This window comes from Strix aluco, chromosome 8, assembly GCF_031877795.1.
Source record: "Strix aluco isolate bStrAlu1 chromosome 8, bStrAlu1.hap1, whole genome shotgun sequence".
NCBI classification, from domain to species: Eukaryota; Metazoa; Chordata; class Aves; order Strigiformes; family Strigidae; genus Strix; species Strix aluco.
The window spans coordinates 11,950,591-11,972,002 of record NC_133938.1 but is presented as its reverse complement, the minus strand read 5'-3'; the positions used below and the strand labels follow the sequence as shown (position 1 = coordinate 11,972,002).

Sequence of the window (21,412 nt, the reverse complement as noted above, 5' to 3'; positions counted from 1 at the left end):
GCTCAGGACAATCCTGGGGCCGGAGTCGCCTGCGGCCGAGGTGGAGCGTGTGTGCGGGAGGGTTCGTGCAGAGCTGCGACGTGCATCCAGGAAACATTAAAATAGCAACGTGCGTGCCGTGCGTGCCTGCTGCAGTTGGAATAACACTGGGAGTGTGAAGTCCCTAATTTGCTCTCTGGCTCTGCTGTCCAAGGCGAATTTGGGGATGTTGTTAGATCTGCCCATCCCTGGGCACCCCCGAGTGCCAGGAGACGCAGCAGGGTGCATGGGGAAGGCTGCGTGCCCATGAGGGGTACCGGCTGCCCCAGGGCTGGAGGGGTACGGGACTGCTGCGGGGGACCCTGTGGGGTCCCACTGCAATTTCGGAAGGAGCAGAACGGTGGAAAATATGACCAGTGCCAGGAAGTAACGGCGGGTGGGCGACGCCGGTGCGGAGGGGCTGGGGGAGAAGCGGCGCCCCTGGGAGGGGAGCAGCCCCCCGACGCCCCATTTGGGCAACTCCGGGGGCTGTGCCTGGCTGCCGGCCGGCGGGTGGGCGCCCGGTCCTGGACTGCATTTCCCATACTGCCCGAGTGCCCTAATGTATGCAGTGCTCAGCCCGGCTCCGTGTGCGAGTGTGTGTGTGAGAGTGTGTGTGTGTGTGCGTGTGCGTGTGTGTGTGTGTGTGTGTGTGTGTGCAGCCGGGAGTCCCTCGGAGAGTGGAGGCTCATTCACTGATGAGAGCCGGCACTGAGAGGCAGCACTGCTCCTTCCCTCGCACCCCCGGCGCCTCCCGCTCTGCTACATGCGAGCCGCGGGCGCGCAGCGGGGCCAGCACGCCCGGGACTCCCCCGCTCCCCGCACGCCGCCAGCTCCGCGCAGCGCCCGCCGGCAGCCGCACCGTGAGTACCGGCCACCGGGGCCGCCCGGCCACACGCAAACTTTGCAGGGCAAGTTTCTCCCCCCACCCCCCACCCCCTCACCCCCCGCTCCTTCCTCCTACCTCCACCCCAACCCCCGTGCCCTTTCCCCCTTCCCCCTTCTCCCTCCCCAGCTCCGGGGAAGCCGGGCGGCTCGGCGGCGGCGGACAGCCGGGAGGGCCGGGTGGGTGGGGATCGGCATGGTAATGCCGAGGGGAAAGGCAGATAAAAGGGGACCCCCCCCCCCGCCTCCCCGCACCCTCGGCGAGCCCCGAACTGCTCGGATCCTCCCCCCCGCCGGTGCCTTTCCGGGGGGGACCGGTAGCCACCGGGGGATCAGGTGCCGGGGACCGCCGCGGCAGCCCGGCTGGGGACGGCGCACGGCGGGGGGGGCCCGGCCGGACCCAGAGGCCGGCACAGATCGCTCACTCCGAAATAGATATTATTTTTTTAACTCTTTTTTTTTTTTTTTTCCCCCCCTTTATTTTTTTGGTGGGGCAAGCCAGGGAGTTATTTCCTCGCTTCCCGCCGGGCGCCCAGGACCTCGCTCTCTCCACGGTCGCTCTGGGCAGCGACAATTTCAGTTCCCAGCGGCTGCAAAACAAAAACTTTTTTCAAAGGAAATAAGCAGATCCACGCACCCACCCACCCAAGGGTTTTGGTGTTTGGTTTTTTTTTTTTTTTTTTTTTTTTCAAATACACAAACTAAGGCTTTTATTTTGCAATAAAAGTATCTGCAAAAAATCCCGCCAGGGTTTCTGTGCGCTCAAGAAACACTGAACAGCCAGTAATTTTATTTACTCCGAAGCTTTCATTTTTGCAATCGTGCAGTCCCCGTGTGAACTTTAGTTTTAAGCCGTACCAAAAATGCGCGATCCCCGCTTGAAGACCGAATTATTTTTTTTAAAACGCACGTTGTTAAGTCGCCACTTAGCTTAATTTTGGACGAGGCTGAAGTTTGTCCAACATCCTCGCCCCTCCTCGGGTCCTTCATCCCTAAACGATTGCCGCCCTTGCCCCCGACTGCTTTCAGGTAGGAACTAAACGCCTGGATCTCACATGCGGTGTTGTTCTGGTTTTATTATTGCAGATAAAACAAAGGTAGAGAGGCGGTTTAAATTGTCAGCGTTATTCAACGAATGAGCTAAAATTACTCCACATGTGAATTGTGTAGCTTGGAAAGCCAGAAGAGGTGAAAGGAATTATCCCTGTTTTCGCTTTAGGTCCTTTAGAAAACTTTCTGGATCATCCAGCGATGCGATCGAGAAATCGCAGAATTTTCTTTCTTTTAACCAACAACCCCAGCTCTAGACCAGGGAAGTCTGTAAATAGGTTGGAAGCATGGAAAATAATTCTTCACCTTCAGATCTAAATACATAAAAACCATCTGGTTGACCACAATGAAATCATTAGGAACTGTCTACTTAAAGAGTTGTATTGAATGCTTATCCTTCCACACAGGAAATGTGTATGGTAAGTGATTGTTGCAATAAATCCAAACAACTCCGGTCATCCTCGCGTCTGATGATCTTTGTGACTTGGGGTTCAAGGAGGAGGAAGAAGTGGGGGGGAAAAGGCGACTTAACGGGCTGTACGGACCGGACCGGCGGAGCCCCCTCCCGTCGCCTCCCCGGGAGCGGCCAATTCCCGGGAAGGCAGGAGAGGAGCCGCCCTGGCTGCGTCCCGACTGCCGCTTCCCGGCGGGACCGTGCGGGGCCGTACCGGGCCGTACCGGGCCGTGCCCGCAGCCCCGGCCCCCCGGGCAGCCAAACACCTGTTTAATTTGCCGGCGGGGAGAGCGGAGCGACGGGGCTTGGCGGCGTCGGTAGGCTCCAGCCCGGGGCTCGCCCGCTTCTTATTTTATTTTATTTGGGTTTATTTAACAGCCCCCCCTCCGGGGCGGGGGAGAAAAAATAGCGGGAGGGAAAGGGGGCGGCCGGCGGGTGCCAGCCCGGTTGGCTTCCCGCGCCGAGGCGAGCGCTGCGGAGGGGGCCGGAGCCGGTGCCCGGGACCGGGGGCCGGTTGCCCGGGGCCGGGGCGCGCCCGCTGCCCGGCGGAGCGGGGCTTCCCCCGGCGCGACGCCGCCCGCGATTTTCGTTCGGATTTCACCAAGTTGGGAGCGGGGCCGGGGGGCGCGGGCCGGGGGCCAAGCGGCCCGCAAAACCCTTGGTAGGTTGTGGGGGTTTTTTCTTCTTTCCCTCTTTTTTTTTTTTTTTTTTTTTTTTTTTTCTTTTGCCAAACCCCCGGCGCTTCCTCCCTCCTGCAGCCCTCCGCCGCGGGGAGCACCCTCTCCGCCCGGGGGCTTCCCCCCCCTCCCCCCTCCTTTTTTTCTTAAAAATATTTTTTGGCGGGGGGGGGGGGAGGAAGAAGTTTGCAGCAAAACAAAAGCGAGCGCGCAGTGCGGGGCGAGGGGGCAGAGGCCGGGCTGCCCTGCCCGGCGGAGCCGCCCGGGGCCGGGGCCGGGGCCGGGACCGGGACCGGGACCGGGACCAGCCGCTCCGGCCGTCCCAGCCGCCGGGTCCTCCGCTCCCCGCTCTCCTATTTATTTTTTTTTTTTCTTTTCCCTCAAACCGGTTTTCACAGCAGCTGCCCGGGTGTGCGGCTGCAGTTGGCATATTTCACGCGTTGGAAAAAAATTAACTGTTTTTCCTTTGTATCTTAATCCAGTGATGAGAGCTCTCCTTTGTTGGCTTTCGAGCTTGCATTTGTTTTATTTATTATAAGGAAATCCAGTTTGGTTCAAATATATAATCCATTTGAGCACTTAAATCCCCAAACAGCTGGCATTATTTTGTTTTATAATCTTTGGCTTTTCTGCACAGAGCATATTTCTAAATTCCTACTTGACATTTATGGGGAAAAAACTTTTTAATGTAAATGGATATACTGATTTTTTTTTCCGGGGTCTTTCCTAATTTACATGCATCATCAATTTTCCTGGATTTCCTATTGTTTTAATCTTTTTTTTTTGTTTTCCCCATAGCTTGTTAATTAATTTTTTTTCCTCAAGAAAACTTTGTTTCTGGAGGGAGAAAAATGTTAATTTGCCCCATTATTTTAATCTCTAGCATTTGGAAATGGTTGAGAGACCACAAAAATGCAACCTGTTGTAGAAACCAGAGTGGTGTGTTTTATTTATTTTAATCGATAGCAGAGAGGTGATTTAGCCATAGGAACTCTGAGTAACATTTTAGTAAAAGACTTGCAGATCTGGTGGCTGCGTATGGGGTGTGCATGTGCTTGCATATGTGCATGTTTCTTTGCAGGCTGATTAGCAAGTGGGTTTTACGCTTATAACCAGTGGTCACTGCTGCTTTCTCCACTTGCTGGGTGTTTGTGATGTCTGCTAAATCCAGCGCTGTCATGGCTTCTCCTACTTTTATCAGACTTTCCTCTTAACTAATTCAGCACAGTGCTACAACCTTTGTAAGCAGAGGAACCAAAACTGAGCCAGAGATAACTGATTACAACTTGTTCCTTGGTGAGAGATTTTTTTTTTTATGGTTCAGAGCTAAAGGCTGTTGATTCAATTTGTCTTGGTTGTGGCATGTTTAGCCTTGTTATTAGTAACATACACGATTACACAGGTAATTTGTGTACACCTTAAACAGGGTAGCTCTAAAATCCAATAACTATGCATATAGGTAGCCATGAACAAAATAATAATAAAAAAATTAGATTTTATTTTCAGTCTGTCCGCCTAACCTTCATACTTAGTAGACAGTTTATGTAGCTTCCTAGATTGATCTCCGCTCCCCCTCCCTCTACTCCTTGTTTAGTTAATTCAACAAAGACTTTTTGCAATCTGTTTGGAGTTTGTCTGATGCCGTGGAAAAGTAGCTGCTGATTTATTTGGTTGCTTTTCGATTTCTGTCTCTAGCCCGTCTTTTCTCCTCCTTTCAGCGGGGATGTCAGCTGTTATTACTTCCTATTGATCCCTTTGCAAAGTGAGAAGTGAACTAAAATTAATGTCAATTCCACTGCTCGGATCAATAGCTGGAGTTATTTTAATCTGGATTTGCGCGAGGTGCTAAATTAAAAAAAATCAGCATAGAGGCAGAAAAGTAGCAGTTCCTCACTCCACCTGTGCCCACTGCCTTCCCGGCACCCAAATGTTCCCTCCAGCTGATTACCCTGCAATCCATATTTTTTTAATTAAGAAGGTCAGTTAGTTTTCTTATTTTTGGGTTCTGTATTTAAACCTATGACATTTTGACATTGGGAGTGTATTAACGATAGATTTTCATAATGACTGGTCCGCTGCAGTCTAATCTGTCCGTGTTGCTGGGGGTGGGGAGGTGCTAGGCAAGAAGGGAGCGAGAGAGAACGAAAAAGGAAGTGGGAGCTGAAAAAAAATTAAATTTGGCTGGCTGAGATATTGTAATGTGTTGATTTATTCCTGGTGTAATGAAGTTTGCAAACGAATAAACGGCCGTAGTGATTCACAGTATCCTACAGGAGTGTCAAGTGTTGCGGCCAGATTACTAATTTATGAAATACATTTAACGTAATGGGATGAAAGCACAAGTAAAAATAGAAAAGGAGACAGAGGTGGTTGCTTTTTTTTTCCCTGGAAATCCGTGTTTTCCCATGGTTGCTCAGTTTCACTTCCATGTTAATGATTGTTTATTTCTGGGAACGGTGGCTTATTTGCATGCATCTCTTTAGATATCTAATCGTGTGTGCGTATATATATATTTACACAGTTGCATAAGCCCCCAGCAACTCCACATTTGCCAGCGGCTGCAGTTTCCTGACCTCCAGTTTTCGCTCAGCCTCGCGTGAAGCAGCAGGGCGAGTGTACCCAGGACTGCAGCGCTGACCAGGATGCCCTTGGCATCCCTCGCTCTCCCTCTCCCCCTCGCTCTCCATGGCAAGAACTCGACAGGAAAGTTATTTAAAATTTGGAAGAGAGCAAATCCGTTAATGCGAGATACATAATCTGGTAATTTAGCAATGATGTCTGTAAGGACGGGTGCCAAATGAGGAAGCAGAGAGATGATGTCCACTCATCTTCACAATTAATAACAGTCAGTGGAGTGGCTGGGTACAGGATGGGAGAGAGGAAATGTTATCACTGAACTGCATTAAAGCCACAGACTGGATTTCATACACTTTGTTAACCTAGGCTCCCTCATTCATGGAGTACAAAAGGCACTCCATTAGGGAGACACTCTTTCACTAAGTTTTATTTGAGATGTTTGACCCTCTGGATTTAAGAGGCACAATTTGTAACAGCTTTTTATTATTATATGATTTTTCTGGCCCTTTGAGCTCCAGCGGCTAGTATATTGTTTCAAAGTTATAGTCCTTGTATTTTAAGCTGGGCTGTGGGGCCTGAATGGCAGGCAGCGGAAGCTTAAAAGAAAAGACACGAGATTGATTGGGGGAGAAAATAACAACACAAAAAGACAGAGCGAACTGGGGGAGATACAGAAAGGAGCATTTTCCCTTCTTTCACCCTGGGAGGGGGTTGTGGCTGGCTGGGTGGCTGCAGCCAACCTAGGAGGCTCAGCAAGATGCAAGGCAGAAATTTTGTTAACATTTTCCTCTAAATGTTAATGGCACATTCAGGGCAGTTTACAAATCTACTTAAGAGTGAGTGCATTAGGAACTAAAATTACTGATCCATTCTCTCTTGTCCCCGACCCGAAAGGCAGACGCTTGCAGAGATCAGATGGCAGAAGCACCCATTATGATTTTAAATATTGTCAGAGACGCCAGGCATTTTACGGGGGAAGTCTCTTCTCCTTTGGCTAACAGGGACTGTGTGTGCACGCGTGGGTGTTTGTGTATTACACACACGCACCCATACACAGTCACATTCCTACATTCCAGTGGGGGGTGTGTGTGTGTATATATATATATGATGGTATCAAGTACTGTGTGTGCAAGTACTTACCTATCCATATCTACTGTGAGAGCAAGAGAAAATACATCTCTGTTATATATGTCTTAGGCATCGTGTACAGTATAACCATGTATGCTGGTTTATTTGGGTAACTATGTACAATAGATATTTTTACGTTGGTGTCATGCACACCCCCCCAAGCAAATAGCGATGTGTGTATGTGTGGGCTTTCTCAAGTTTATTGCAATTATATGTACATGCCCCTTGCCATATAAAATTCCAATTATAATTTGGAGTTACTATCTTAATTTTAGACCGAACCTTGTTTATTAGTGGGTTATTAAATCTACATGTTATTATGCTTGGTTTCATTCATCTGCACTGAATGATACCCTTTAACCTGGAGGGCCAGAGCTGATTCCACTAGTGTGTGAAGTTGTCTATTGATTTTCTTGAATGAGAACAGTGGCGGGTCTCTGGCTGGTGGGTTGTAACACGTGTGGCCACCCTGCTGCTGGAGTGTCCCAGAGAGATGAGTGCAGAAACCTAACCAGTTGTGTTTTCTTTTCTTTTCTGTTTCCTTGCAGCGTTCAGAGGGTGATGATGCTCCAGTAATTTTCCCCGCTCCATTCCCAGGCATCGCTTTGCTTTCCATCCAGGGAAGATCATTCTGCTTGTGATCCTGCTGAGGAAAGAAACTCCGATGGACTTACACCGGGCAGCATTCAAGATGGAGAACTCACCCTATCTCCCCAACCCGCTGGCCTCCCCAGCACTGATGGTTCTCGCCTCCACCGCTGAAGCCAGCCGTGATGCTTCCATTCCCTGCCAGCAGCCGAGGCCTTTTGGGGTCCCAGTGTCAGCAGATAAGGACGTGCATATTCCCTTTACCAATGGCTCATATACTTTTGCCTCCATGTATCATCGGCAAGGTGGGGTGCCAGGAGCGTTTGCAAACCGTGACTTTCCTCCATCCTTGCTTCATCTCCATCCCCAGTTTGCACCCCCCAACCTGGACTGCACCCCGATCAGTATGTTGAACCACAGCGGCGTTGGGGCTTTCCGCCCCTTTGCATCTACTGAAGACCGGGAGAGCTACCAGTCAGCCTTTACTCCGGCCAAGCGCCTGAAAAACTGCCATGACACTGACTCGCCCCATCTGCGCTTCTCGGATGCTGATGGGAAGGAGTACGAGTTTGGCACGCAGCTCCCCTCCAGCTCCCCCGGCTCCCTCAAAGTTGATGATACGGGGAAGAAGATCTTTGCTGTTTCTGGCCTCATTTCTGACCGGGAGACCTCATCCAGTCCTGAAGACCGAAGTGACAGATGTAAGTACCTCTGTTGACTTGTTGGTTCTTCTTCAGTTGCGCCTCGTTGAGATACTCAACAGGTGATTGTCCCGCAGTGCTGTGGTTCTTGCTGAAGGCAGAGGAAAACCAGCCTTTCCTGGCTGCCAAGCTCAGCCACGCAGTATTGCCTTGTCTCTTCTAAATAGACATTGACAGATTTCAAGGTGAGGTGCTCTTGAAGGAAACTTGTCTTCCAGCACACAGCTGGAGAGACAGCGTTGACCAAGCAGAAAGCTGTCCGTGCCCCAGTGCGAGGCTGTGGATGCTGGTACATATATGTGTGTAAACAGGGTTGCAGCTGGAGTGTGTAGCCAGAAACTTTCCCAGAGTTTGCAGCAAATACGTATCCCCTGTTTCTTCAGGTATTTCTTTCTGAGCTTTTCTTCACACACACTGTTCTTATAGCAAATGTATCACCTTCAGGATTCGTGCCTCGGGTTAGGACAAAAGTACCTTTTCCTCTGACTAACTTAAGAATATTTCTGGTCACTGAGCTCCCTCTTTGAGACATAAACCCGAATCTGTTCTTACAATTCAATAAGCTGTCGCACTAGGTGATTTCTCTGAGTGTTTCCCCTCTTTGGTGCCTGTTGAAAGGTGACGTGCCCTTTCACAGCTCGGTGGTTGGACTGAAGGAAACCATTCCACACGCTCATGACTGTAACTCCCTGCTCCCCCATCACCTTGTCCCTTGTGGTGTTGCCAACACAGAGGGGCAGAGCTGTCCTCCGGGAAGGGCAGGCTTCCAGCTCTGCTGAGCTGGGATGTGATCCATGATAGGGAGTGGTCTGGGGGCAGCAGAGCGTGGTACTCCAAAGAAGAGTGGTAACTTATGATTAGAGTTTTCCTGTAAACCCAGACGTATAGACCAAGGAGCGAGTGGTTTGCTTTTCACATGAGCTCCTTTGTTCTGTTGAATTTTCTTCCTAGAAAACAATTTTATTATTGTTGTTTTTATTATTATTACTATTTTTTTTTCAACAAAAACCTGCTGCTCCGCTCCTTCCTCTCCCTTTCAGACGTGATTTTTCTTCTCCCCTTTATGATGCCGAGGAGAGTAATAGAGACATTGTGGCTCTTTCTCCCCTGTCGGCGCTGCTTCCTCAGGCTGTCTCCTTGAATTAGGCACTGTGCTAACTTACCAGTGCTAAAAGGCATCTGCCTAAACCCAGCGTACCTTTTCAATAAAAGTCATCATAAAATCAACCTGCCTTGTAAATCCATCGCTCTTTGGTTTTGAAATATGCTGCAAGTGTCTTTTATGTCGGCGTTTGCGAGGGTAGGACGATTCCCACTGAAGGCAGAAGCTGTGTATTCCGTGCACTACAAATGTGATTTCTTATCTATCTCCCCCCTCTCCTTCTGATCCACCCCTGAGCATGCTACTTTTTGTGCCGTAAGCTCCCATCATTGTTCAGCATCTCCTCTCCCTTCTTTTAGGTCTGTAGGGGAAGCGGCTGTAGGTGGGATGTGTATGTGTGTAAGCTGGTAATATAATTATCCTGGGGGGGAGGCAGGTGAGATGGCAAGGCTTAGAGACATCTTTGTCAATGCTCTTTCCCTTATCAATATAATGTGGCTGTGGAAATGAAGCTTGCTCGAAAGAATACTCTGGGAGATAGCGGCGGAGGAGCGGGTCCGCTAGATAAATGAATTTAGAGCGCATCAGCTGCTATGGATCTTGCTAGCAAAATCCTGTCAGATACTCCATTTGAAGAAGTAAATCTCTTAAATGAATTAGACCACATGAAGCGCAGCTGCGGACAGACAGACGCATCTATATCCACCACCGTGCCTTGCCTTTGCCAACAGCGTGTGCTGAACGTGGGTCCTCTCCTTTCTGGGCACAGACGGGGCTTTGCACAGGCGTGTGTGAGAGGCAGGCATGGTGACACCCGGCTCCAGGCGCTGCTGCCAGCGCTGCGGCAGGGGACTTGCCGGCGAAAGGAAGCAGAATAAAAACTTTGTAGCCAGCTTGGAAAACTTGGGCAGAAGTGGAAGGTGTTTTGCTTTGTTGTTTTTCTTACCCATATTGTTAAATTTCTTTAAGATGCTTTGCTGCGTGGTAGAGCCAAGCAAATGCAACATCCCTGATACTTCATCGACATTAAAATTCTTCTGTAACTACCAGGACAGCGTACGCTAAATATGTCTGTTGGCTCTGTATCATATTCCCATCACATATAGATACTGCACCATGGAAACTTCGCTCCATTAACACAGCGAGTTTATTTGGTGTGTGCATACGCACGTATGGGTGTGTTTGCTGGAGGCCGAGAGAGCGAGCGGCGGAGCTTTTTAGAGGATCCTAATGATCTTTGATGTTGACCATTAGGAAAGAAAAACTTCCGCAGTGAGAAATTCGAGAGATCACAGTTTGCAGATATAATCGTGATCCTATTTTGCATTGACATTTGCATATATATATTCGAAGTTTCTATATAAATGCATACTTGGGGGGGGTTGTTCTCTCTTATTATTGGCCCCTGAGAAGTTTTGTGGATTCTTTGTGTAATTGTTACATATAACCCTTTGTAAAAATTGCCTACTTGTGCTCCTGATGGAGAATCTGTTGCAGGTAGGTGGCTGTAGATTCTAGGCAAAAATATATTAAGGCTTTTCTACAACAACGAACAAAAATGGTAAAATTTTCTTGGATCAGCAAGACCTTTACGTGTCTAACGGGTGCTTTTCAGATTTGCAGAGCTCAATCCTTTAGTTGTATTTTCCAGATTCCTGAAAGTGTTTGTGTTGCATGGACGGTGAATTACTATGATTGCACTGCATATACTTCTGTACCACTGCACAAGAACCTTTTTTGAATAGCTCATTAAAATGTTTGTTTTATCCCTAGTTTAAATGGTGATTTTCTAAGAAACACTCTTTTTCTTTTTTTTTTTTTTTAAAAAAAAAGGGGAATTCAATGCACTGAGGTTTAATTTTCTTGAAAAATAGGTTTACACTTGAGATACTTTGCAGCAAAATGAGAATCCAAAGTCAGTCATTTTCATCTCAAGGAGTGTTCAGAATTTGCTCTATTTAGTCCTCTGCATCATGGGAGTAGTCTCATCCTCTTTTTTCACCAGTGTAGGAAATTCACAGAATTCAGTAAAATTATTTGGGATATGTGCTGATGTAACCCAGATTAGCACCTGGCCCTATAAGATACATATTTGTGCAGTAGAGATTGCTCAGTCTTTCTGGTGAACCTTTCCTTACTTTTAAAGTAGGGTGTTGCTTGCCAGCGATGCCCATGCCCGTGCATCCCACGAAGGGAGAGCATCTCCTCTGGGGTGCATCTGGGTGGGATTGTGCTCCCTGTTACTCAATAAATCGGGCTGAGATGTCTGCGTTTGGTTAAGTTGTCTCTTGCTGTAAAATGCAGGTACTCGGAACATCCGGAGAGATGTAGCGTACAGGGAGCACGTAGAAAAGCGAAACCTTTCCAGGGAGAAGCAGATGTAATGTGTACGGGATGGGCCTGTTCTCTTAGGCACTTACTGAGAAAAATAATGCCGTTTGTTAAGAGTTTAGGGGCTTCTTGTAAAGCATGTGTTAAAGACACTGGGAGACATATTTTATGGGTTTCCTTTAATAAGCGTACAATAGTTGAGATTCCTAGAAGGAGTGGAAATAAATGGCATGTTCCTTTCTGCAAAAGAGATCTATAACCCTGTTTTAAAATAGAAAAAAAGAAGATGATCCCTGGTTTTATTTTTTGTTTCTAATAAAATCTGTCAGTGGCCTTCTGTACCAGTCACCATGGCATCACTTTCCCACAAAGTGACAGGCGGAGGTCCATGCCAAAGCTGGGATCTCTTGGCAAAGAGCTGGACCTTGTCAGAGTGGACACCTCTGCCGTCCCTGCGAGGCTGCCTGTGTCCCCAGCCTCCCTGGGACCACAGAAGACCGTTTCCTGTTGCTGCTTGGTCTTCATCATGTGTTGTCTGTGAATTCTTGTGGAGCAGAGCCTGATGTGTCAAGGTGACCTTCTGCATTCTGGCCACTGGCTCTCCTAGCCTCCGTTTCCTGGCTACTGCTGGTGGGTCTTGCCCAGCTCCCGGTGCATCCTGGGGATGAGTGATTGAGTTGGTGAGCACACTGAAATCCTTACTCATCTCTTGGGACTGGTGGGTAAAGAGGGGGTGGTTTTATTAAAATTATTTTGATTATTATTTTTTTATAATTTAACCTTGGTTATCTGGACACAGTCAGTTTGTCCTGCAACCAGTTCCTCCCCTGCAAGGGAGGTTGTGCACCATGTTAGTGAGCTCTTTGTTCCACTTTAGGGTCTTAAAGAACATCTCTAGCATGGAGTTAGTTTTCCTTTTGAAACAACTGGTTCCTTATTGATCAAATGTAAATTGCACTTCAGGTGATGAACATCATGGCTATGATGACCACAGCTTGAATTCCTCAGTAACGTAATGCTTTGGAAATCAAACCAAGGATTGTCTTTACAGTCACCCACTCGGTCAGACATGTGTCTTGGGCTTTGTGTTTACAGGCTGGGACCTACATAGAGAGCTGTGTGTGTACATATGTACGTGTGCTAGGGGGAAGAAGGTTTGTCTTCTTATATTCTGTGGCAGAACAATGGGTTGGAGGGGGAATGCACCCATGCACACATCCATTGCTCATGACTCTTCCTGCTGGGATGCACCGCTTCCAAGGCCAGTAAAATTTGGGGTCTAACGTGAAGTGATGCTTTGTTGCTAATAATAATCAGCCGTGACCATGAGAAATTGCAAGCTTAACATTGCTTATGAAAGAATGAAATAAATCAAGTGGAACGTTTGCTTTCCGTTGTGCAGTGCCCTGCATGATGTAGGAGGAGTGAAGGAGCAACAGTGGATTTTCCGAAGGGGTGGGCAGGCAGATGAACAGTAGCAGAGATGAAGGCCATGCATCCATCCCTGTAACACCACCCAAAATGCACCATCCTTGTGGAGCTAGGGGTGCTGCATGGAGGGAGATCTTGGAGTATGCAGCAATTGCCTCCTTTTTCTGCTTTTCTGGCAACAACCTCCCTGCTCCCTCTGCAAACTGTTGCCGAGACTCCTTTCCATGCTGTTCGGCTTAATTGTCTTGTCGGGATAAAGAAATGTTTGAACAGTTAAAGTGGGGAAGGACTGGATGGGAGCAGCCCCTGCCGGCTGCGGGGCCATCTGGCCTGCCTTGGATCTGTCGGTCTCCAGTTTATATTTCTCTTTCTGTTATTTGGGGCTATCTGGCGCACTCGGAATACCTAATCACCATGGTGAGAGGAGGGACAGGGCTCCGGCAGCCCCCTCCGGCCTCCCCTTCCCATCAATTGTCATGCAGAGCCCGGCCGGGCGGCTGTTCTGCTCACAGCCCTCATTTGCTGTCCTCGCCCGGCTCTCGGCAGAAGGATGGCTTTTAATTGATCGTTTGAGGGGGAGGGCTGGGGCTGTTTTCTCCTCCAAAATGTTTCCCCGCGCAGCCGCTGCCATCCGGCCAGCTTTCTTGTCATCTCAGCCATGCCAGCGATGCCTCGTCCCCTTTCTCTTCCTTTTTGGACTCCCCAGGAGTTGGTGTCAGGGCTCGTAACCACCATCCTTGGAGTGCCGAGCAACACCTAAATGTCATATTTATCCATCTCCTGCTGGAGACATGGGCATGGATGCAGCAAATATTTATCACTCCTCTTTTACCCCATGTGTCTGAATGCTGGCGTGAGGGTATTTGTTACACAATTTCAGGGCAAACTCCCCATCTTGCTTGGTATTCCCTATCAAAACCATGGCCCCCACATGACTGGCCAAACCTTGCTTTTTGAGAAGGATTTAATCACATTAAATCTTCAGCCCCATCGATCAGGCTTGACTGCTGTCACAAAATTGTGGCAGGAGAAGTGAAGGCAGACTTGGTGGCTGCTGTACTGGGTTGGGGATCGGGAATCCTGACCTTGGGCATGGCTCGGAGTCACAGTTTCCCAATCCCTAACGGGGGAATGGCGATACCTCCCTCACAGCGGCGTGTGTCGCTTTGATATCTTCTGACAGAAGACACTAGGCAAGGGCAAAGTATTAGTATTATTAATATAGTACAGTTAGTAGAATATTATGAACTATTATAAATCATTACCGCTAAACTACAGTTATTAAAGGAAATGACCAAAGTGCACTTTGCGAGCCAGGATCTCTGACAGTTAAAACATTGTTTTATTATTTTACTTGCTAACTTGCAAAAATCAGGAGTTAGCAACAGTTTCCTGGTTGATCGGTGGCAATTGCGTAAGGAATTGGGAGAAGCGGGGAGGAACAGGCATACATTTCAGGAGGGAGAGAATAAGCATTAGTGCCTCCGTGGTTTTTTTTTTCTTCTCTTTCTTTGATAATTTGAAGGTGTCAAAGGAAAGAGACATACTCGGGTGTGGGCCTAATCCTGCTCTGTAAGAGTGAAAGTGTTCAAGGCAATGAGGTCTTAGATCTTCTGGAATTCACCCATGAAAAAAAAAAAGAATGAAGGTGTTTGTGAATTGTTGCTGGTTGTTATTTGTTTGATATCATTTAGACAAGTCCCATTAAATGCTAGCAGCAGATTCATTTTTCCCTCTTTGTTTGCTTTCCAAGGAGCAGAAAACAGACATAATTATATTTTACGTGAGACTGTAAGATTTCCTCTCATCTCTTTTTTTCTGGCTAATATCTGCAGCTATAAAATAAATTCCATTTGTACATACATGGTGTTAGACTGAGGTAAATAACTGTCATCTAAAATCTGTCTAACCTTAATCTGCATCAGGAGCACTATAGAGAACTGTACCCATTTGTATAATATTAAGCTTTATTTTTACTATGGATTTCTAATGCTAATTCATAGTGGGGGCAAAGTTGTTTTCTTTTAATACCACATTCCAAGAAAAGCAGCCATTGAAAGCAAATTGTGATGATTTTTATCCCACGGTTCATGTCACTGGTGGTCTTTGATCATGTCAGTTTGTTTGATAGCCTATGAATTTTTCACCTCTTTTGAGGATGGAGTAGCAGATTTGGGGACTTCTGAGGACATTTTTCAGCTATGCAAGGCAATTGAAATTCTTCAGGAATAATGGATTTCTATTTGGAAAATTTAATGTGGGATCAGATTCCTACACAGCGTCCCCTGAAAAAGGGCATGTGTATTTTTTTTTGTAGGTCTACACATGTAATCTGTATATGTATCTTTCTCCCTTTTTATGCAACCTCGCTGTTTGCCTGCTTGGCTCTGCTGGCCTGAGCGATCCCTGTGTATATATATAATCTTGCAGGTTACAGACATTTGGGGCAAATTCATGGCCCTGAATTCAGTTTTCTTTACACCTTAATGCTGAAGTATTTTACTGGGTATTGGGTATTTGTTGGCCAGATTGGCAGTCCTTCTCTGGGACCTAGTCCTCAAGTCAATGAAAGCTCTGGCTGAAGAAGTACTGTGGGGTTTGGTACTATCTGTGTCTGTCCTCTTCATCTTTGTCTTTTTAAAACATGGATGGTGGTTGTGATACGCTGGGCGTTCTTCTCCAGCCATCACTTTCTCCTCTCCTTCGACCATTTGCTGGCATCTTGAATTGCAGCAGTACCCTGAGCAACAGAAGAGGGGGAAAAGCAATATTGGGAAGGAGCAAGGCAAAGAGAGATTTATTGTTTTAAATGCAGATAACGTGGGCAGGCAGTCCTGGTGACAGCGAAACTGCTCGTTGAGTTCAGGTGTGGGACACTTCCATCGTATTTTTCCTCACTTGGGACATTGTTTCTAGTCAGTATTGTTTTAAAACCTTCCTCTTTTTGGTAGCTTGAAGCTGAGATCTGCTTTCTCACTGAATTGCAGAGCGATAACATGTTTTGTACTTTTTCTTGTGAATACCAGGCTGTTCTGCAGTGGGAAAAGGAAGGCACTAAGTGTCTCTGGATACCCCTAAAAGGAAGAGCTGGAAACTGCGTCCTTGCTTTCCCCCAGCAGCACCAATTCGTAGTAACTGGCTCTTGCCAGAGTAACAACGTCAAGTTTTTAATTTGGAAAGACCCAAGAGCTTTCATGCATGAGATTTTTGCTAGTACAATCCTGCAGCCTTGCTGAGATGCTGCAGCCCCGAGTGGGGTGAGAACGGCAGGATGCATTCAGCTGCAGATGCTGGGCTTGCTGGCATGGCTGGTTTCTCAACTGCAGGCTCATTCCTTGGAAGGGAGGTGGAGAGCTTTGTGGCTCCTGTGTGAAAACTAAAACAGAAAGCGCTGGGGCGTCAGTCAGCGGCGAGTAACGTGCTGCTGGGGTAAAGGCTCCCTGTGACAGCCTCACCAAATGCAATAGGGTTTGTAAACAGAGCAAAAAGTAAAACACAGGGGACTGCCCTGAAGGATCCATTTCTTTCTATTGGGATTTTTGGTACTTTGATTTAAATTAAGATCTTTTTAATTAAAAAGGACTCAACCTTTTCATCTGATTTTTATATTGTTTCCCCGCACTTTAGGAAACAACTTGCAAAGCCATTTAGTATGTGAAATTGTCTGTCCTGTAACATCCCTCGCTATAAGGAGACATAGGATAACAATCCCTCATCTCAGAGAGCCTGCTTTGGCAGTTGTGTTGCTGGGAAAACACCTCGTACCAGATTACAGCTCCGCCTTCTCCTCCAACCTTGCTTCCAATGCTGAAGATTTCTTTCAGAGTTTTCTGTCCCAGTCCTGTCTGGGGGGACACTCCACAGAATTCCCTACTGGGGGCCTCCACCCAAGCCCCCATGCTGTGCCAGAGGTGATGGGAGGGTGTTTGTGAGCGAGTGGGGAGGAGGGCTCATGGAGGCGAACGGCCTCCTGGGTGCTGCACCTCGGGCTGGGTGAGTGAAAACCTTATCAGGGTGGCCGCGGCAGAGCCACCCCACACCCAGGCCAACCTTTGGCCCACGCAGGCTAGAGGGAACCTTGTCTCCTTGTTGCTGTTTGCAGTGTGGAGGATCCTGATGGCTGTGGATGGGTGGGAAGTGCCATCTTGGGCATTGAGTATCAGGGCAGGTCAGAGGGATCCAGGACAAATGCTGCAGCACCATCAAGGGGGCTGCAGAAGCTCGCTTCCTTCTCTTGTTTATTCTCCTCCTTGCAAACCAGTCTCAATTCCCATTGCCAGCACTATAGGTCGGAGGTGAGCCTCCAGCAAAGTTCTTAGCCAGGGTGACAGCTTTTCCCTCCTGAGCACTTGTCTTCAGCCTCCGCGAGGAGGCAGTTTGACCACTGACCTTTTTTTTTTACTGGGGAGATGAAGGAGCAATCAGTGACCTGGGTAACCCTGCGCAGAGCACGAGCAGAGGAACTTAATGGTCACAATCAAAAAGTTGCCAGCCTGAGTGGACTCATACATCAGGAGGTGCCCCTTAGACAGGAGAAGGGAAGAATGAGCAGCTAAACTCTTATAACCCTGCTTCTTCACCCTCAGTTTTGCACTTTACTCAGTGCGCAGCCCTGTACAGGACTGCTGGTGTTGCTCCTGCTGTCTCTGCTCCTGGGGCTGGTTGCCACTATCTGTGCTATTCCTTCCTTTCTGCATATTTGGGTTCACATGCAGAAGTGTTGCTCTCCAAGAGTTGTTCTGGTTACAGAAGAGGCATGGTGATCAGTAGCCTGCCTTCACTCAAGGTTTGGGGCTAACATGTTCAGGGAAGCTGTGTTGAAGGCGCCTGGAGATTTGGTAGTGGGGGAAGCAGGGAGTCTGCAAACCAGAAATTTAATGTCAGCAAGAGGTCTTTGAGAGAGTGTGAAGTAGAAAAGTGCTGCAAGTTATTTCTGTCTTAATTTGGCCAATGTGTTGTGTCCAGTCCCATGTTGGGTCCAGGACTGAAATAAGTATGATGATATTTGGATCAGGACTGGGATATACTGGAAAAACTAAGCTGTGAAAGTTTGCAGATCTCCGTCTCCATTAGCCAGAAGTAATGTTCCCACCATCTCATTATTTTCCCCTCTTAAAATGAAAACAACACGTTAACTGTGGAAACAGGGGAGGATTGTGTTAGACCAAGACAGAGCTGGGCAAAGAGAATTGGCCTCACTTGCGTGTAACTGAGATATTGTGGGTGTTGTAGCCTGGGGAAGCTGTGTATGGTGTGGTCCGTGTCAGGCCCCAGGTTTATGGCACATCTCAAGGAAGAAGGGGCCTTAAACTGAAAAAAAATGCTTCACCTTTGGTCATCTCTTCAGGAACACTGTAAGGACCCAAGTCTGCCCTTGAGCATGTGCATCTCCCACACAGGCACCCACGCCAGGGAGCAGGCAGGCCCTGGCAAAGGCTGGGGAAGGTTACAATGTCAATGAGAAACATCTGGGTCTGTGTTCTCCCAGATGTTGCCAGTTGTGTCTGGGTTGTTAGCTGCACCTGGGCAAAGAAGAAAAGGAAATCTCCAGGAGGTGTGATGGATTTTGCAGACCCTGGGAGGAGAAGGCAGTTAGACACCACTTGCTGATAGTCTCTCTGCTATGTACTCAGGTGGCTCACTGACGTTCGGGTGATCCAGGACCCACGTTTTTTCACAGCTAAGGAAATGTGTCATCAACTTGTCACATACCAATTATTTTACTTTTGTTGCACATTTCTAGCTTGGCTAGCATGGGGGTATTGAAGATGAAGGGCACATTTATTGGCAGAGCTGAGCGTGCCTTCTCCTCACATCCATGCAGAGCAGGAAGAGGGAAGGGCTGCCTGGGCAAAGCCCTGAGCGTGGGTTGTGCTTGTGCTGTGGACTCTATTGACCTTGGACAAGCAGAGTAATTTCTCATCGCTCGTCTTTAAACAGGGGTTATGATATACTTGCAGCACAGCTGTACGCTGAGGGTGGTTGTGTTCATGTTTCAGAGGTGCTCAGGTCCTAGGGCAGTGGTTATAACCGTGGTACCTGGATGGTTACACCAGGATTGAAAAGGCTGGGGGGGGCGGGGGGATGAAGGCTCTTTTAATAAACATTATCAGTGGGATTTTATTCTGAAGAAACAGTCACCAGATAGTTTTTTTGATGAAACTTGGACGAACAGCTGAAAGCAGTGGCTAGGAATAGTAGAGAAAGAACCAGAGGGAAAAATTTGGAGTAAGGTAGATAAAAGTGAGAGATAAAAGAAATAATGCAGGGAAGGATGAGTAATCGACATTCTTGGAGTCGAAGCGCAGGCTCTGGCTTCCTTCCTGAGCAGTAAAATAAAATAAAAAAAAAGTCTTTAGAACAACAAAACTCTGGACGCGCTGGTTTCCTTCCTGACAGGCCCAGCCTCGTGGTGTTTCGATGAGTCCTCATTGGCAACCAGGGCTGATCTAAAGGCCAAAAGCAGAAAGATTGGGGGGAAGGGAGAGGGATTTAACTCTTCGAGCTCTGATGGAAAACGAGAGATCTGCTCTGTGTGGGTTCCTTTTGCCATCGCTGGAGCACGAACAGTGGCTCAGAGGTCTGAGAGGTGATGGGTACATCTATCCAGGTGTTTGGTCATAGTCAGATGTTATAAAACAAAAGTGAGTATTTTTAATCCTTGTGGATAAAATTCATTGGACTGTGCATGGTACAGCATGAAACAACAGCACCAATAAGCAACACGGGAGTGGACTGGCAACTCTTAGTAGAAAACCTTGACACGCCACTCTTTCTGTCTCAGGGACGCGCGTCTTCCTCATAGCATCCAGTTTATAGCCAAGTGCTGCTCCAGTGTCTTTCATTAGCACACTTCCCAGCTGGGAAGGAGCTGCTGGGTGCATGAGAGCCTGTGGTGCCCCAGGAGGCTCTGGGCAGCTTGCAAGGAGCCAGGAGCACGGGAAGGGAGGCTGTGTGTGTGCTAGACAGGTTGAATGGCTTGGGCAAAGCTTGTTTTGCAACTAACTCTCTGAGGCTCGCCGCTCTCCACAGGGTTCCCCTCTCTGAAAGGTCGAAGCTACTTCTTAATTCTCAGCAGCTGACAAAATATTTATTTTCAGGTACTTAAAATATTATAATTTGAAGTGGAGTCCAGGGCCCTGGCTGGAGCTGAGCTTTTGTACTAACAGCTTCAGTGAAATGCCTTTTTCCTCCTACAACTTGCCAACAAATGCTTGGAAAATAATTGTGGGACAGTCATCCCTTTAGTGAGCAGATCAAGAAGATTTGAGACTTGCCAGAGACTTTCAAAGGACAGGCCAAAGGTTCAAGTTGTTGCCAGTTCTATTTGTCTTAGCCTTTATACTTACTTTTGTGTCATTAATTTCATCAAATGTCTGAGGGTAAAAGGCACACAGCGGGCTGCTACTTTTGCTGAGCTCTCTGGGTGTACTTGGACACCTCTTGGGAAATAAGCCCACCTTTTTGTCTAGGGAGAGAGATTAATCCCACTGCAGCTGTAGCAGAAAGGGGCTTACCCACCAGCAGCTGGTGATAACCTGACATGGAGACGGCTGCCCTGGGGGAGCACTATCCATGAGCTACTGGTATCCTTTCTGCAGCCCTTTTAAAGTGGGTTTTGCAGGGAGATGTACATATGAATGATGCTCTCTCAGTGGTACCTACAGGGCCTATAGAGACCTACAGAAATAAGGTGCCACGCCTGGATTTTGTGGAAGTTACTGAAATGAGGGTTCAGCAAGAAGGAGAAGTGAGCAGAGGTCTGGCTCAGGGAAGCCCAGTGCCCCAGGTCCTGTTCCTGGCCCTGCTCTTGGGTCCTCAGAATAATCATATGTTTTTGGCGATGCTGGCAGGTCGTTCTGTTGATTTTGGTAGGCAGGGCATCTCTGTCGAGCTCTTTGCAAGGGCTGCCCTTGCTAGAGTAACAAGTCTGTTGGCACTGTCTTCTCGTGGGGGCCATGCAGCAAAAAAAGCAGGGAGGAGACTGTTTTCTCAGCAGAATCCCTGCAGGCAGAGCTTCCCTGCCCTTACCTTGTGCCGCAAACCTCTTTTCTTGGTGCTCCCATCGCTGCCTGCATCCTGACAGCTGCTTTCCTACCCTTTCTGCCCCAGTGCAGCCAGCCAAGCACGTTAATTTTTCGGCAGAAGTGTTGTAATAATTAGGCAGCTCGTCGGAGGGTTTAGCAGTACTTAACCAGATGTGAAAAGACTCGTCCCATGGTCCCCGCTCTCTCGCTGGGCTCCAGCCAGCTGCCTTTTCCCGCCTGCTCAGGTTGTCTAGAAAGGGCTGTAGGAGATCTCCCTGCTGCCCTGGCTCCTCTTGCCTCTCTTCTTATGCTAAACACTCATTTGTAAAGGAGAAGGAGGGAGGGTGGAAATCCTTGGGCTGTTTGGGAGAAGAGCAGCAAAGAATTAAAAGCAGACACCTGCAGCGCTCAGACTTGAGACCTCCACCATTAACTCTTCCCAG

The 21,412-nt window shown here is 48.0% G+C and overlaps 1 protein-coding gene across 5 annotated transcripts in view; it reads left to right on the top strand.

Annotated features, from left to right (window-relative positions):
* The first annotated feature begins 725 nt into the window (after positions 1-725).
* Positions 726-21,412, top strand: part of RNF220 (ring finger protein 220) — a 232,656-nt gene continuing 211,969 nt past the window's right edge. Inside the window, exons 1-2 of one of the 5 annotated variants that reach the window (XM_074832190.1) lie at positions 726-881; positions 7,338-8,078. In XM_074832190.1, coding sequence (XP_074688291.1) covers positions 7,454-8,078 — 625 coding nt within the window. In that variant the 5' untranslated portion in view covers positions 726-881; positions 7,338-7,453. Of the gene's footprint in view, positions 930-7,337; positions 8,079-21,412 lie in introns of all 5 variants that reach the window. The other 4 variants (XM_074832193.1, XM_074832194.1, XM_074832189.1 and 1 more) reach the window with 4 other exon arrangements.